The sequence below is a fragment of the Petromyzon marinus genome, chromosome 79 (assembly GCF_048934315.1).
Source record: "Petromyzon marinus isolate PM22_M1 ecotype Great Lakes invasive population chromosome 79, UKy_Petmar_22M1.pri1.0, whole genome shotgun sequence".
Classification (NCBI taxonomy): Eukaryota; Metazoa; Chordata; class Hyperoartia; order Petromyzontiformes; family Petromyzontidae; genus Petromyzon; species Petromyzon marinus.
The window spans coordinates 2878609-2897101 of record NC_133745.1 but is presented as its reverse complement, the minus strand read 5'-3'; the positions used below and the strand labels follow the sequence as shown (position 1 = coordinate 2897101).

The window sequence follows — 18493 nt, the reverse complement described above, 5'->3', positions numbered from 1 at the left end:
GCGTTGACCTTAGAGAGGGAGGATTGGAGAGTGGCAGAGTCTCGGTCGGAAAGGACAGCTTTGTGGGCTTGGCATTTGGTCTGTAGTGGTGTGTGGATGTTGGCAGCATTCTCCTCAAATCAGTCTATGTGATGCTTTTGATGTTCCCGGTCTGATTCGGAGGCAACCTCTAGGATGAATGAATTCAACTCAGTCCATGTGTTGTTTGAGTCGAGGGCGTTTGGGGGGAGTTTTTTTTTTTCGTGACAACTGGATGTTTGAGAGCATTGCAAGTTCAGTCTATTATTTGGGGCCTTCCGTGGATGTCTTGGACAGATCTCAACGCGGAACTTGGCTCTGATCATACGGTGATCAGTCCAATATTCCACTCCACGCATGGCTCGGGTTACTAGCACCTCCTTGTTGTCGCATTGACGGTTGATGATGTCATCTAGCAGGTGTCAGTGTTTATAGCGGGAGTGTTGCCATGAGTTATTGTGTTTGTGCTTCAATTGGAACAGGCTGTTGTTCGGACCATGGGGAGAGTAGCCGCAGCCCGCTGCTGTTCTACTTACCCAGCCCATGTCGACCTAGTACACGGTCATAGGCCTGGTGTTCCGAGCACACCCTGGCATTAAAGTCTCCAATGAGGAGTAGCTTGTCGGTACGCAGTGTGTTTTTAAAGGCAGTGACGAGAGCTTTATTGAAAGCCTCCTTGGCATCATTGTCTGCGTCCAGTGTAGGCCCATACGCACTGATGAGTGTGGCAGAACGCCCCCCGGCCAATGGAATGCGCCCTCTCCCCAGCCGCTCACTAATACCAACAGTGAATTCAGCGACGCATTGGATGATTGAGGTTTGCACAGCAAAACCCACACCTTGGAGGTGGCGAGCATCTTCTGGATCACCGTTCCAGAAGAAGGAGTAGCCCTCACAAGCCTCTGTGAGAGAGTCTTCTCCATGTAAGAGGGTTTCATTAAGCGCTACAATGTTCATGTTGTATTTTCTGAGTTCATGGGCCACGAGGGCTGTCCTTCTATGCGGTCTCTCGTTTTTTTTACGTCAGAGTCCAGGTGGGTGCTGACGTTCCATGAAGCATCTTTAAGGGGTAAACAAGTATTGAATTAACTTGAGTTTCAGACACTGAATGGGATGCCCTGGTGGTAGCGGCTAACAACCCGGAGTGAGTGGAACAGATAAATTTAGATCACCTTTTTTAGGACCTTCCCCATCAGGGATGAGCAGTGCGGGGCTGTTCAGAAACGATGGAAGCTGCCAAGGAGACATGCTGGCCCTCCCCGTATCTGTGCAAAGTTTGGAAAGATATTCCAGTCACATCCTTGACCTGCACCTTCCGCTATTTGCTGTCAAGAAGCCTGCACTAGAAGTTGATTAAGGCGAGGGGAGGGGTGCGCAGTCCCTACGCCCACCATCTTCAGTCAAGCCAAACCGATTCAGGTGGCATGAGGAACTCACGACGACCTTCATCTGGCCAGAGCTATAGGGGACAATCGGAGATTAATTTGCTAAATACCGCCGTTGCAGGTCCCAACCACAGATTTGGAGTCAGAGTTTTTTTACACTAGCCAAAGCTTACCCATAAGGCAGTGGGGCAGTGGTTCACAAGTTGTAGATGCCTCTGGGGACCACTGCAGCTCCAAGATCCCCTACTGGTTTGGCCTGGTGTTGTGGGACACCAGTTTCCATGAGCTGCCAATGGGGAGGCACAGTAGGAGTCTTGGTGATGGAAAGGCTCTGTACTGCCAAGGAAAACGTATGCACTCGGTTTCCTGTTTCACGATGATGGCTATCCATTGGCAGCATTTGACAGCACTTGTAGAAAAACACAGCAAGCAAGCGAGCATGCAAGCAACACAGCAAGCAGGCAGGCAAGCAAGCAAGTGGTCATACACCTACGCTCATCATGATTACTGCACTAGGTGCATAACTTCACCCTGGTGTTTGAGACAACCACCAACGCATAGGCAGTAGAAACGACTGTAGAGTAATTAGATACTACTGTGGAATCAGTAGATACCACTATATTCATTAGATACTACTATAGTCAACAGATACTACTGTAGAGTCAGGAAATACGATTCGAGAGTCAGTAGATACTACTATAGAGTCGGTAAACACTGCTGATCATATTGCATGTACGGTGTGTAGGTATATATGCCTACAACATTAAATAAAATTGAGTGGCTGGGAGGTAAACTTTTTGGAGGGGGGTCGACAGTTTTTGGAAACCTGTTGAAAAAAAAGTTTTTACCCCCACTTTCTATAACTTTTTCATTCAGGCCTTGTGGAAGGCTCTCATAGTTTTGTTGATGGACAAATGTCCAGACAAACTGAACACTTTTATATTAGCTTAGTGTTTGCATGCATATGTTATGTTTTTTTGAGAGAAGACAAGTTTTCAAATATATTTCTATTTTCCCAAAGCAAAGAAGGGGTACTTCCTACTAGTATAAAATAAAGATGTTTGAAACCGGCTCCTGGAAGATGGCGCCTCGCTTGCGTTTTCAGGCGAGGTCGGGCTTCCATTTGGCGTCAGGCCGCAGCTCCCGCCATGCTGCAGCCAGCCCAGCGTCGCACTCCTCGAGTGCACTGCGGTACCAGCAGCACGTGACGAGGGTGGATTGAGGTGCCTGCCTTTTGAAATTAAATTTGTGACTACCACGCGGCCGTGCCACACTGCCAGAAAACCCATCTCTATTATTCCTGTAGTCTTGTTAGAACTGCAGAAAAAGTAATAAGCTTTTGTTTGCTTATGTGTTTGAGATAACTGACCAGGAATGGGCAAAATGTAAGCCCATCGTTTGACCCAAGCAAGTTGAGACCCCAGATTGAGTGTTTCTGATGTAACATTAAACGTAACAATAATATATTTTGGAATCATAGTTAAGAGACAAACTACATATATATGAATAAAAATAATTAAACAACATGTTTTCAAACGTAAAATGCTATCAATGGTCTTTAACAGCGGGCAATCAGGCTGCTTAAAATACCACGTGCAGTGAGGAAAAGTATCGCAATTTAAAAGTAGTACTTGAACTTAATCAAGCTGGAGGAGTACAGAATGTATTTTTTGACTCATGATAATTTAGAACACATTTTTTTATCGTGTTAAATCTTGTGTGTAAACAAGATGTTTACTTTGTCTTCGATCTGTTGAGATTTTATTTATTGTGCTCTTTAAGGTGCTTTGGTGGAGTGAAGTACCTGGCATCTGAGATGAAATGGAGGCAATAAAATGTAACAACAAGACTGCAAGGTCCTCACTGCGTTGCATTGATATAATTTATTGGCATAGTCAAAGATGGGGAGTATCACTGCCTTAAATCAATTATGCATCGCTGTACGTTTTATTGCCAACTTGTGATTATATCAAATACCCAGATACTGCCTTGACTTAAGATCAATGCGTTCAATGCGGCTTAAAATGTACCTTCTCATCAATCCACAGACCAAGGAATTTAAATGCATTAACGATGTAATTCTTAAGCAAAGTTTGAACACGTTTATATTATCATGCCAATTAGAAAAAAAAATGTATACTGCTTGTATAGCGTTCTATATCAGTTTGACAATTAAACCAATCGTTAAATGAAGAAAAAATGACTGAAGGCATGCTCTACACTCGGCTTTGCAATCTGCAATGATAGCCTGATTCACGAGCCTTGAAGTCCTCAAACAAATGTCATGCCTCTTGCCTGGATCACCAGTAAACTGCATAATGAGGTGCCTGATTTTAATCGGTTATCCACTGATAAAGGGCAGTCAATATCTACCTCTGCAAAAGCGGCATACAAGTTCTAATTTGGTTTGCAAAGTGATCACCTTCCTACACTTCTTGGCGATTGAAGCGGAAGCATAACTTTTTGGTCATTTAGCACTCGTTATGATGCAGTGAAAAAATACGTTTGCAAATTTAAACAAAGACAGCATACAAAGAACATGAGGGTATTCCCCGACATACACGATCATCACACGTATTGTATTGTGCCGCTCAGCCAAGCATCTCAATAAATCGAGGACTTACCATACATTATGCTTGCATACACTGCGAACGGAAGGAGCATTGCCTCCCAACGCTCCTGCTGGCAGTGACGTTATAGCGATACCTCGCGATGTTAAATGTATGGCGACTTTGTGCATGACACTGGCATTTGATGCCCGAGGACTCTGCAGAGGTGCGTTGAATATTTCAGTTTCCACCTGGCTGAGAAGAAAGTGCCTCTGTTTGGGTTCATGTGTCGTGCTGTAAATGGGCTGTGGGCACTTACCTGCAGTGGCATAAAGGGCCCATCAGGGGCAGTACCTTGCACCGGCAGCGTGGCGAGAGACGGACACACCTGGGAGGTGTAATAAAGCCGGACCTCTCAACGGGTCCTGGCCCATTCCAAGACAGAAGCCAGAAGACCAGCTAGCCAGGACCCTGGGACCCTTAGCCCCGCTGTCTATGTAAGGAACGGGACTCTGTGGGCCAGTGGTGAGACCCTGGGAACCCCCGGACCGACGTCCTTGGAAGGGCCGTGTCCGAGTGGGCCAGTGGTCGGGACCCATACCTTGGCTGGGTCGTGTCAGAATAGCCTCACCTAGGTGACTCATAGCCGGAGGACCTGAGAGCGGTAGCCCGATTTTAATATGCGCTAGTCCGGAGGCTGTACCTCCCCAGGTAATAAATAAAAAGGGCTGTTGCCTTAGTGAAGGCTGAGACTGTTGCTGTTAAGCGTTTATTGAATAAACGCGTTGCCTCTACAAGTCGTCTCCGAGAACTCACTACACATGTACCAGGTGAACAAACGAATTCATAAATAACGATAGAAAAAAAATTACGCAAATGTTTTTTTTGCAGATGAATTTAATTAAATAAATCCAATCAGTCTCCATACCCCAGGCCACAATCCCCCGATTTTGGATAACTTTCATTGGAGGGGTGGTCGAGAGGCCAAAATGTTACAAGCCATTTGGATCATGTAAATTCTTATATTCCAGCATATGCCACGACAAATAGGACTTTTGATTTAAAGCTTTCGTGACTGCAGGGATTCATATTCTTGTTTTTTGAATGCTCGTCCAGCAATTGACTTGTTTAAGTTGTGGGGTGGACAGCAAACATAGTGAAGCAGAGTGGAGAACCCGACGTGGGGAATAAACTAAAATGCGATGTGAAAGATTGTCAGGGGCCAGCACATTAAGATTATTTAAAAACAGTAAGTGCAATCTTAAAATGTATTCTGGACTGAATAGGTAGTCAGTGGCGGGATCGTAAGATGGGTGTAATATAATGACGCATACGGGTATGAGAAAGTACTCTTACAGCTGCATTCTGCACATATATGTGTAGTGAGTTCAACTGAGTCGCAGACGTCCTCTTGGAGGCAACACATTTATTTAACACCAACACATGGTCACCAAAAAAATTCCTTCATGGAACCCAGCTTTCATGTGTGCTCCGCCAGGCCTCAACTTGGTTCAGTGAAGGTCCGAGGTGGTATCTCGGGCGACACATCTTCATCCGGGATTGCTGTTGGACGTAGCTCCTGCATAGGCGAGGTGATGCAGCTTGTAGAAGCGGCCAGAAAGATCGGTCGATTCCCGCCTGATGTGGTGCGAGCGGGAGCGGTAGCTGCATCCCCGGTGCTCTAGCTGACTGTGTATCAAGTGGCGGCAGCGGCTGTTGCTCTGGTGTCTCTGTCCACTGCGTCCGATGGAAGACAGTGGCTGCATCCTCGGAGCTCCAGCTCGCCACATGGCGGGTGCAGATGGCGGCTCTGTCTCTACGAGCTCCACTTGACGTGTGCCAAGGAGAATCGACAGCTCCGTCTCCAGGCCAACGATGTCGACTCGGTACTCCACCTGAATTTGCTGTTCTGGCTTGTCGACCTCGGCTCCTAGAACTGCGGGGATCGGCAGCTGCTCAAGTTGCACAGTATCTACTCTTTCCCCTCTCTCTCCTCGACGATCGCCGTCAGAAACCAATCAATGGTGGAGGAATGGCGGTCCAGTCTCTTTACTATGTTCTGCCATTATTTTTGTCTTGGCGATACTGCTTCACTGGTCCGTGGCGGGGCCTCCACCTCTTTCGGGAATTTAGCTATGAGTGGGTTCCGGTTCCTGATGGATTCCAGTTGTCGGGGACCCGGGGCACTTAGGGATGACACCGCTTCCTCTAAGGGAGCTCACCTCCGGGTCTTCTTTTTGGATACCCTAGACTGAATCCCACCACTGCCACAAGTGTAAAGAAGCTCTTTGCAGACATCCATTTTTTTAAGTAGAACCTATATTTCTATTGAAACGTATTTAGTGCCGAGTGTAATAACCGCCACACTCTTAATTATTATGACTATCTTCAGCCCCGGTGGTTTCCAACAAATTGTTTCATGAACAGTCAGTCCCAATGATTTCCATTAAATTGTTTCTATAAGTCAGTCCCGACGGTTCGATTTAGTTGTTCTCGAACAGCCGGCCCCAATGTCGTCCACCTTGGCCATCGATTAGTCCCTGAACAAGTGCCCCGTCAGCAGGCCTCGCTCCTCCTCATATACTTGCTTAGCCCCGCCCCTATCGGACAATGGCCTCTCCACTCGACAAAGGTAACCGCCCACTATGGTTTGATCCTTTGATTACAAAGCTAATGAAAACTAGGGACAAGGCTTGGGCATGTGCTCAGAAAAGTAATTTGGTCAATGACTGGCTAGAATGCAGGATTTTAAGGAATAGATGCGTCAGAAAAATACGGCATGCAAAAAATGCCTACTTTTCCTCCACTCTCCTGGAATAACATCGAAATGCCAGGATTTTCTGGAAAACAATCAAATGTATCGAATAGGCATCTAAAACAGACAATCTGCCCGTTGAGCTTAACCAAAATGGGGAAATATTTTTCAGATCCCAAAAAAATATTTGCCAATTTTAACCTTCATTTTTCTGAAGCTGGTAATCTTTTTGATAATGCATTGGGAGTCACCCTTGCTCATGCAAATTCCGACACCCCTGTCCAAACATTAAACGAATTTAGTTTCCAGCCAATCCAAGAAAGTAATGTTCTGAAACAACTGTCCTATCTCAAAGGGTGGTCCTCTACTGGAGCAGATAGTATTCCCGTCTTTGCTCTACTAACTGTTGATCACCTAATATACAAAACTATAGCCCATATTCTCAACCTGCCCATCAAAGAAGCATCAGTTCCTCTAGAATGGAAACATTCCTATGTCCGTCCACTTCACAAAGGGGGCCCTAAAGATGATCCAAATAACTACCGACCTATCTCAATTTTGTCCCCATTGATGAAATTTTTGAAAAATTATTGAACTACCAAATTAGCAGTTTCCTGTTCACCAACAATATACTTCATCTATTACAATCTGAGTTCTGAAAATAATACAGCACCACATCTGCTGCATTATACTCTCTGAATCACATTTTCAGTAGCCTTGATAATAAGTAGTAAAGTGCCTGTCTTTTTCTTGACCTGTCCAAAGCTTTTGATACAGTAGACCACAACACCCTGCTTAGTATACTGAATTGCCTCGGTTTTTCCGAAAACGCAGTAAAATGGTTACAAAATTAATTCTTTTCTCGCACCCAAACTGTATTCACAGATGGTTGGAGGTCAAACAGTGTTAAGATAACAAAAGGGGTTCCACAGGGTTCCATCCTCGGCCCCCTTTTGTTCTCTCTTTATGTCAATGACTTGGGCACTGACCTGGATCATTCCAGGGTAAATCTTTTTGCAGATGACACGATACTGATTACTGCTGGCCGCTCTCCAGATGACGTCATTGCTATGCTACAGGGTGATTTCAACAAACTACAACATCAGCTAGTTGCTCTTACACTAGTCCTGAATACCTCCAAAACCAAGGTGCTATGCTTCTCACCAGGACTAAAGCAGGAAGTTATTTTTCCCCAATTACATTCCTTAAATAATAATCAAATAGGGCAAGTCAAGATCTATAAGTATCTTGGGGTCATCCTGGATTCCAAACTGAATTTTGACGATCACATTGATTATATTGGTAAAAAGATACAAAATAAAAATAGGATTTCTGTATCGACACAAGCACTGCTTCTCCCCTATGTTTCGTTTGGAATTTATAAAAGCTACCATACTGCCTCTACTTGACTACTGTGACATCGTGTATAAATGAGCCCCAAGTACTGTACTGAAGAAGCCTTAAGATTTACATTGAACTGCCCATATAGGACTCACCACTGTGATCTCTACATTGGGTCAATCTTTACATCTCTTAATGTTCGATGGCTTGTGCACCAGATCTTTTTTGTTCACGATGTACTTACAAAAAAATCCGCAAACCACCTACTGGATCTCCTCTCTGTTTCAAATAACTAATTTGACCTCAGGTCTTCACTCATTTACCAGCTCTACATTCCTTATTGCCGTACAAAAACTGGAGGAAGGGCCTTTGCTATTGATGCCCCCAGGGTCTGGAATGCTATTACCAATAAACTGCAACTTGAATCGCTACAAATGAGATCTTCTCTCAAAGCTGCTCTAGAGGAGGTGTACACCCCTAGATACCACTGCGATTCATTGGCGTAAAATAAATAAAATGTTTCGCTACGGATGACGCTGCAAAGTATTATCTGTATTTTGATTTAGCGTGCTGATCTTAGAGGTGCATTGAAAAAATTGGTACTCCGACTGATGCTTCATTTGTTGTGGAGTAACTCATGCAGCCAGCTATGGCTCTAGGGTTTGGTGTTAAATGTTACGTATGTAGTTTATTGTAAAAATTTCGGTCACAGTCCCTATGATCACTGTTACATTGCAATTATTGCTTTATTTTTTGGTGATTTCGAAAACGTTTTTTGGTTTGGACATGTTTGTTTTGTTGTAGTATGGAGTTAGACTGATGGCCTTAATCTAAGTTTTCTTGTGGTTGTTGTTGTTGTTGTTTGACTTGCTTCCCACTGGGATTTTTGCACACAGCGTTGGTGTACGGTGCTTTTTCAGGAATATGTTGCTGTTTTTTTCATGAATTTTCTGTTTGCACAGTCACATAGTCACTTTAAGATGTATTCTTGTTCGTGTTTTTTTGTTTGTTGTGGTTGCACTCGATTCAAGAGCCGAATGGCTCACAGGGCTACGCCAAATAAATAAACTGAAACTGAAACGATGTTTACACAGCACTTGAAGCCAAGTAGATCTAGGGGACGGCCAGGACCGGTTACACAACGAAAACTCAACAGGCAAAAAGTGACAGAATAAGAGCAGAGGTAATGCAACAGAGTTTTATTATAAGTTTAGCAATGCAAACTGTGCAGATCAGAAGTTCGTTTCCAATTCCCTTGAAGGAGTCGAGCAACGCCTCTTAAAAAAAATACCGTGGCACTTACTACAACAGCCATCACCAGTGCAGCAACTCCCAGAACAAGGACTGGAGCAGCACTTGGCACACAACCACAGGAGACGTGAAGAGAAAGGGAGCGAGTGACTGAATCCATTAAACTACGGCTTCCACGTACCGTGTAGGTCATGGGGGGCATTTTCCTTGCCTACTATTTCGTAAACGGGTGCAACAGGCTGTATTCAAAAAGGTTGCTCACCACCAAGGTTAGCCATTGCCAGGCATATACCTCTGGTGGCTGGGTTTGGAGCTCTGCATGGAAACCACTGCATTCCCAAATTTAATTTCCCAAAGCATGGGAATGCCGAGAGTTTGGAGAAAGAATCGGTTAAGCGTGCTCCTCTGCAGGGGTTCACTCTGGCTACACATAATAGACCACGAGGAATACAGCCACTGTGGACGGTCTCATCATTCGCGAGCTGTAAAGATGGCATAAACCCTCCTCCAAACTCCCCTACACAGAGGATCGACGCTATGGGGAAACAGGTCACTGAAATTGGGGGCTAAAGTCATATGATGGACTGCACTTGATCATCGATGATCTGGTGCGTGATTATCTGGCGGTCCTGGGCCTATCTGGCGAAACCAGCATGCAATTGGGAAATCACCAGAAAACATCTCCAAAGTCTGGCGATCGGCACCATTTGCGTGACAAAAAAAGTAGCTACGATTGATTTAAGTGTCAAATATTATCATACAGTACTTTATACACGACATACATAAAACTTAAACAATTAAAATCATTGCACATATAAATGTTTCATGACTAATAACTCAAGCAATACAAACAGGAAATATACATGGAGTGCGATCCGGAGAAAAGTGCGTGTATTCACTGGAGAACCAGTCTAAAAAGTTGCATCAGTCCAGCGATCACCAAATGCGATTGAAACAAATGCATAGTATGTATATCACCCTATTCAGTCTTCGAGATTGCAGTAGTATGATACAGTAAATAGAGTAACTGTTGACAGTCGGATATTTGTTTTTGTCTGCTTGCATGTTTATTGATGTCAATTTCATAGTATTATTTTTAAACACAAAAAAATCCACGCACCAAAAAACATGCCATACAAAAATTTGCCCCAAAAAATTATATTTTAAATAACTACGTGAAATCGGGCTCACCCTTCCCTGTGGGATGGAAAGGGTTAACGACCTCTTGCATGCAAACGGGAGGGTGATGTCTTTTAAAAGCTTGCGGACGCTATAATATCCCCACTCTCAATTTCAGAGACCTTCAGATTAGAGAAGCCATAAAGGAATCCATAGATAAGAATCTGGGGGCTTTAGTTTATCCAATCATTGACTGGTTTTAAGTACTAAAGGGTTAATTACAGACATTCCGAGACTTATTATCTCAAGGGAGGAGGGGTTTCTGTCATTAGGTTTGGGTCCAATAAACTGTGGGACAGGTTTGTGCCCTATGAGATTATACCGCAGAGATATGGACAGATCTGACGAGCCGGAAGAGTTGTTCCAATAGCTCTCACTTAAAGACTCATTCAGTTTAAAGTCACACACGAGCATACTTGACGAATGAGGAAAATAATTATTCATGGAGGACTCACCAGGCTTTCCAAGGTGCCCTGGTCACGGAAGACACATATCCAAAGGTCTTCTGGCTCTGCCTAGATTCTGCAAAACTTCACCATTAGTCCACAATATTTTTTTTAATGATCTATGTGGCACAAACATCTCGTCTGTAGGAGACCCTTTGGGGGTCTAAACGTGGCACGGTAACGAGACCTCAACATTCCCTGCTCCAGACTTTCACATCATAGCACGAAAGACTACATTGGGCAACTGAAAGGATCACCCCCCACCCCCCCACCCCCCCCACCCCCCCCCCGTTAATGACAAGTGGCAAAGAACACTCCAAGCACATGCAGTCTTTCCAGTGTTGCTGCTTGTTCGAAGTGGAGAGAACAAGTACTCGGAAAGCAATTCTAGATTTGAAGCTTTCGTGACTGCAATGATCCATACTCTTTGGTTCTATTCGGTAAAGTCACGTAGGTAAAAAATAAAACAACAAAAATCACTAAATCACTAAAAAATAAAACAACAAAAATCATAACTAAACATTAACGGCATCAACAACAAATCTCTTGAACTCAGCACCTTCCAACAACAAAATTCCATTCATATGAACCGCCATCCAAGAAACAAAATTAAAATCCACTTCTCCCCCACCCAACTTTCAAAATTTCACTTTCCTCGGTCGAGACTGACCAACAGCTGGTGGCGGTCTAGCGTTCCTCATCCATAACTGCATTCAATTTGAAGAAATTAAAATCCCAATGCCTCCTCCTGATATCACCACGGAAGTCTCAAGCGTCCGTATCAAATCCCATCTAAACCCATTCACTATAATCAATGTCAACATTCCACCGACCAGTTCTTGCCCTCGCAACTATCAGTTCAATATAAATCGATTTTTACCAAACAACGACTCAATTGTTATTGGAGATTTCAAAGCCCACAACAAACTTTGGCATTCTCCCCATTCAGATACACGTGGCGACCTCATTGCCGATATCTTGAACGGCTCCCTCTATGGGGTACTCAATGAAAAGAACCAAACCATAATTCCGTCATCTGGCCCTTCATCCTCACCAGATATCTCAATTGCGTTAGGAAACCTTCTTTTATCAATCGACTGGCAAGTCTTTACAGCCCTTGGATCCGACCACCTACCTATTGTGTTGATCCTCAACGCCACCAAGCATTTACAAACTATTTAAAACCGCTTGTATTACAACTTTAAAAAAAACAACTGGCCATTTATTACATCAGAAATCAGAAGCATTAATCGCTCAAAATATCAACCATATCTACACATCCGCACATAACTCTGAAAAATTCAGAAACATCATCGCAACTACCATCAAGCACACCATCCTGGCGGGTTGCTACAAGCAACACCTTCCCTGCCTCCCTAAAGAAGCCTCAACGCTAATAAGCCAACGAAACACTTTTTGCTAGGTGGTTGTTTTTGTATGGTGGGTGAAACAGCTTGGCGGATAGTATGGTCTGAGTATCCGTTCATCTTGATGGTCAGATGTACATGTTTTAATTCACTGGCCAGGTGGTGTTGGTCAGATATGCAATGAGTCCTATGGTATAGTGTTTTGATGAGATAATTATTTTGAGCCGGGTGGTGGTGGGAATCAGGTTTCAAGTAGGAATGTGTGGGTGACCTTCCTGTAAACAGAATGTCTCAAAGAGCCATCAGGCCTCCTCTCAAAAAGAACATCCAAGAATGGCAACTTGCCATCTTTCTCCACTTCCATGGTGAATTTGATGGATGGGTGTCTGGAATTGATGTGGTCTAGGAAATGGTTTAATGCTGGGAGGCCATGTGGCCAAATGACGAAAGTATCATCCACATCTTTTCCACAGGGAAGGACGAAGGGTGGATGTCTGGATGGCGTCCGATTCAAAATTCCCCATGAAAACATTGGCTATCACTGGTGATAAGGGGGGACCCATAGGGGTACCCTCATTTTGTTTGTAGAAGGTACCATTCCAGGTAAAGTAAGTGTTGGTGAGGCAGTGAATAACCAGCGCAGGTACATCAGGGTTCAGTCCATGTTGGAAAGTGTTTTCTTAGCCCGTGCTACAGAAGCAATTGTGCAGTCTGGCTTGTCTCCATGCATCCTGTCCAGGATTGTCGTAATCCTGTGCTCTTGCCACATTAACGGTGCAGTCTCCGGCTTGTCTTGATGCAGGCTGCTCTGCAGTTTACACTCAGCCCGTGCTGCCGAACTTCATTGTTTGGTTGCTGTTGAGAGCCGCAGCTCCTCTATTTGTTTTTCACGCCACAATGCCTGCCACTCTTTGTTTGGGAGGTTTTTTTTGACATTTTTTGTAAACAAAATGGCCACCGAGTCTTTAGCGCCACGGAACCTCCCGTCAACACCAAGCAACCGTTTGCATTGCTCGAGGCAACCACGCATGTGCAGATGCGTCATGTGGCTCAGTTCTCATCAAGATCAGCGTACATTGTAGTTTGATGCGTTTAGTTAATATTGGACCAAGGAAACAAACAAATAGCGAGTGTTCATTCGGGGGTTTTAGTTTGTTGGCTGTGTAAACCCAATAGTTTCAGTTTAAAGCGTCAAAAAGGAAGACCAATCACGTTCAGTAGGCAAAGAGGGAGTGCATATGGGTGCCATTAGGCATTTATTTTACAAATGTTATCAGTTCAGGACAACGTTATTTTGTACCATGATATTTCAGACTATAGGTTATGAAGTCGTGGTTCGTGTATTTTCTATTATTTACAGGTAGGACTTAGAAGGAAATCACCGATAAAAATAGAGTACTGGTTCATTCGTCATCATGTCAGTTATGCAGGATTGAGCAAGTCCAGGAGAAATGGTATTTTCAGGTTGTCCGTCCTTCATACAGTGCGAGGGCATTTAGGAGAAACGCTGTTCAGGTTTACTTTTCAGGAAGGGAGGCCATGTCCAGGGAGATGGGCAAATGATTTCCAGGCTGTGTTTGATGCAGCGGCCTTCATAACAGCCGAGTTTCAGGCAGATGGTTTAACACAGTTCAGGCAGTTGTAGACATGAGACTCCTGGCTATCAGCATTTGTGGTGGCCATGCTCAAAGCGTTAACCATTGAGGAACCGATTTGAAGCAGAGTTTCTCCAGCAATCACCCTAATGCAGCTAGAGACGACACGTCGCCACTGCATCAGCATATAGGTGTCCGATGCACCAAGCCGCTCTTGCACAAGGCCACAAAGAATGTCTAGTCAAGCCTCCATAGCGTGGTGGGGTGGTCGTCTTTTCCAGGGGAAAAGCACTTTTGACAATGTGGACAGATGCTTTGTAATGCCACAACCTAACCTTTGCTTAAAGCTAGTTAAAGCTAACAGTATACCTTTACCCCTTGCCCCACATTCTTCATGTACCTTTGATATAGTTCGTTAGGTGTGCGATGGAAATACCCCTGGAACATAATGTCCATATTTGCATGTTTTAGGGGAGAAAGAGTCATCAAGCAATAAAATACATCTGGATTCAGATTCATTAAGCATGGCAAGGTGCTGATGTTTGAAGAAGGCAATGGCCTAAACCTTGGTACAAGTTGCCGCTATTGAGGGACTTGGCCAAATGCTGCACTAATTCTGCACACATACAATCCTTGTGAAAGGTCAGAACAGCAGTAGCGAATTTAAGCATTTTATTTGACCACAATGGTCAGCAAGACATGCAAGTTCCAGCAAATCACAATTAGTCGTCATCAATAGCCACTCCCGTCGAGCGCCACAGCCCGACTCCTGCGCCTCCTGACGGCAATGGCAGCAGACAGGAGCGCAACGACGGCTGTGGCAATGACGAGGAGAAAGGACAGAGTCCCAGCCGAGGCCCACGATGAGGAGGGAGCCTCCAGCAACAGCAGAACAGCATCGTTAACAGGAGCTTCTTCAAAGAGCACGGGGCCCTGCAGCGACACCACGTGCTTTCCTACCACGCTGGAAGCGTCAGAGACGGTGTTGCGCTCTGGAACAAGAACAGAAATTGGTTGATGACCACTGGTCCATACAAAAGGACGCCAAATGGTTCAAGTCAAGTTCCTCAGAAACTCAAACGGGTAGGTCATTTTTGGCACGCCACGGCTTGTCAAAAACTAGTCTGCAAAGTCACAGCTAATGTGATCTAAATAGGAACGATAACATAGCAACATTATCCCCAACATGAAAACCCCTTTGTCCTCTTGACAAATCGTTACTCTGCGAGTCTTTGCTGGGTAAATAAGCACAAGATATTTAATAGAGGTCGCGGTGGTACTCACTGTAGCGCCTGGTCCGCCCACACTGACGATTGCACTCGGTGACAAAGTTGGGGCTGGAGCTGTCGCACACCACGATAGCGCAGTGTAGATAAACCTGTGGCAGACAGAATGCATCGCTCCAGTAATAAAAGGTTCCCATGTTTTAGGTAGTCCCTCTGGCTGTCTAATTGTACAAAGTACACGGCATATTCTGGGTTTGTTCAGTAAAGGCACGTAGAAGGGAAATAATAAAAGTAAAATAAAGTTACGTTTCGATTGCAACACAAGCAATTAGGTGTGAAATCAGTAAGAATTTTGAAAAAAGCGTCAGTTTTAACCAAATTTTCTTGCTGTTGTTTTCACACCTCGATTGCTTGTGTTGCAATCGAAACGTCGTGATAATTTGTTTTATTTTTATTATTTCCCTTGTACGCGAATTTACTGAAAGAACATAGAATGAATCCCTGCAGTTATGAAAAGCTTTAAAAAAAACGAAATTAAAAGTACACTTCATCCGGGGGCGGAGCCAGGGGTGACATTCTGCGTATAAGTGTACGACATTCGGTCTGGCGTACTCCGTGCAATTGCATTGTCAGAGTGTGTCACCAACCGATGGCGTCTAGTTCAGCCGACTGATCATTCTTGAAACTATAATGTTGAATGTCACCCCGGCCTGAAATCCTGGCTCCGCCCCTAACTTCATCCCTCCATGGGGACCTGGTTTCAAATGGATGGAAAGAATCGGGCACTCACGAGGTCACGGGTGGTGCTGCGGTCAGAGTTCATGAAGGCGAAGGCCTGGACCGCCAGGCGCTTGTAGTGAGAAGGCAGCGGCAGGTCGGCGACACCAGGGAAGGACACACTGCAACAAGGAGACTGCACGGGGCAGCTGCACAGGAAACAGGGCCGTTAAACCATCAAGTCCAAGTGAGTGTCATGCATCGGATTGAATGCACGCATCTTTATTTAAAATCTGCACGCGAGGATGAAGACCAGCTTTAAAGTCAGGACGTGCTCACTACCAGCAAGGCAGCCCAAATGCCAATATCAGTGCACCATGTCCGATGCAACCATCACTGCATGTGGTCGGCCTTGTACAAACCACCATCTTTGGGAGGCAGATGGTGGCTGTGTTAACATCCAGAACATCAACCCAAGGAGCATTGTGGCCATCGACATTTGGGGATGGCACTGTAATCTTTTTTTAAAACGACACCAGTACTTGGTCACCATTACACGAACCGTTGTCATTGAAAAAGGGACGTAATTAGCAAAACTCTGCTTACGTGGGGGAAAAACAACTAACCAATGCCTTGAACGAGTTTGCCTCTGCATGCCCTGCTGTGGCAGTGAGAGGGTTTAGAGAGCACTACCCCACCCCCAGCCTTACCCATCCGCCACAAGCTTCCACTGCGTGGGGTCGGCGTCATCTGCCGTGGGCGTGGCCCAGCAGTCCTTCAGGAAGAGTGCCAGCGTGGGGTCAGAGCGGTGCAGCAGTGACGCCTGCACGTAGAGCGGCGTGCCCAGAAGCGTCACCAGCGGGTACTGCCAGGGCTGGTACGGCGTGGTGTAGGAGTTGTCTGGCAGCGTGCGGAGACGGTTCACAAGGCATGTGGATTAGTGGTGTAAAAGGTCTTGTTTACAGCACATGGACAAGGCAAAAGCACAAAGCCCTCTAAAACGTGTGCATAACTTTGAATTGTTACTCGGGCACACATTATCGCAACATTTTCCTGGTATAGAAAGTGGTTAACATTTCATTTGTATTTTCAGAATAAATTCTGTCACCCTCACCTCCGATTAGCATGGTTGGCTACATGCTGTGTATACAACATCATCTCTCAATGCCTGTAGATGTTTTAAACGGGCACGTGGTTTCACACGGAGGTGGTGGGAATCGGGTGGCAACAGTTGGCCAAGCGCCAAGTCCCATTTTTAGCCAATTGGTAACTAATTAAGCTATTGAAAAGCATTCGTACAAGCAAAGGTGACCTGGACAAATGAGGCCAAGAAAGCAGTCCAATTTTCCTTCAAAGTTCCCTCAAGGAGACCGTTTTGGTTGATGGGTTGTGCAAAAGACGCATTTGGTAGCGCCATGGCAATTAAGGGAATCGTCATCCCTTTCAATGTCGGCTGCACACTAACAAAATGGTTTCAGCTGGTAGCTGCTAGATTCAAAACCTCAGCAGAAAATAGCATTTGAAGTTGCACGTCGTACCATGGAGAATGTGCAAGTCGTTCTAGTTCAATTGTGGCTAACTATGAACCATATTGGCAGGTTCACAATACTCTGGCAGCACAGCCTAGCATGTCATCCGTTTGTTGCAGTGGTTTGCCGATTAATACTGCAGATGGATCCAAAAATCTCATGCAGCCTGCAATCGGTGGACATTAAATCAGGGTTGAGCTCCATCTCAGCACTGGATAAAATAAGCTCGAGCCAGAGCTAATACGGAAAATACGGACCCAAGTCTTCCCTGGGTAGAGCGACATCACAACCCGTGTTCCCTAAAGTGCAATTTGTTTGCTCCGATGTGCATGGTGTGGGAGAGGGCAGCACTCACCAGTGAAGACCTGGAGCAGCAGGGAGAGGGGTCCAGTGGCAGTGGCTGGAGGTGGCGGTGGGAGAGTGCTCACCTGCACTCCAAGCTGCAGGTCTCCACTTCCAAGGAAGCGGCATTGAAGAACCATCCTGGTAAACAGACACCACCCGCCAAAGGCATGCACCACGCCCTCACGGCAGAAAGATTGCAGGGCGTTTTGCAGACGTACCAGTGAAGGGACCCACCTTGGTTAACCCCGTGTTTACATTAGCCATAAACCGCATTTCTACTATTTCGGGAGACGTTAAAGATCCTGTGACAAAGACAAGATGACCTTGCGCGTTGAATGTCCCAATTTGAAAATTAAATTGTGCAATATGGAAGCTCAGATTGGTCATGGTTCTGCAAATATTTAATGTCGCAGGGACAGTGGCCAGTGACGGGGGTGGGTCTCCTCTGCAAGACTCATGCTTGACCTTCATGAGCAGAGCACTTGCTGAGGGGTGGTGGCAGTGCTTACTTGTACGTGGACGATTGATTGGTGGCTAAACCCTTTCGAAGTGGCTACAACGCCACCTATGAACAGAAAGTGCGAAGAAAGAAACAGCACATGCAGTCCTTGAACATTTGAGTTCTAAGCGTAAGAAAAAGGAGAGGTTCTAGGCCAGGTGGTCCCCTCTTATACAGAGCCCGATACGAGCTGGCCGGATTGGGGGAGCCAGGGACCGAAGAGGGGTCTAGCCCCTCAGTGGTAAAGCAGGAGCACAAACGGAATGGTGTATGGATAGTATAATATGCCCA

At 45.3% G+C, this 18493-nt stretch overlaps 1 protein-coding gene across 1 annotated transcript; it reads right to left on the bottom strand.

Moving 5' to 3' along the window:
- Positions 1-14591: 14591 nt before the first annotated feature.
- On the bottom strand, positions 14592-18278 carry LOC142907411 (zona pellucida sperm-binding protein 2-like). Its single transcript, XM_076056903.1, has 6 exons — positions 18213-18278; positions 17714-17841; positions 16540-16729; positions 15903-16038; positions 15171-15264; positions 14592-14878 (listed from the first exon to the last, which is right to left on the bottom strand). The coding sequence occupies exons 2-6, from the start codon at positions 17838-17840 to the stop codon at positions 14619-14621; spliced, it is 807 nt and encodes a 268-aa protein (XP_075913018.1). The 5' UTR covers position 17841; positions 18213-18278; the 3' UTR covers positions 14592-14618.
- Between the last annotated feature and the right edge of the window lie 215 nt (positions 18279-18493).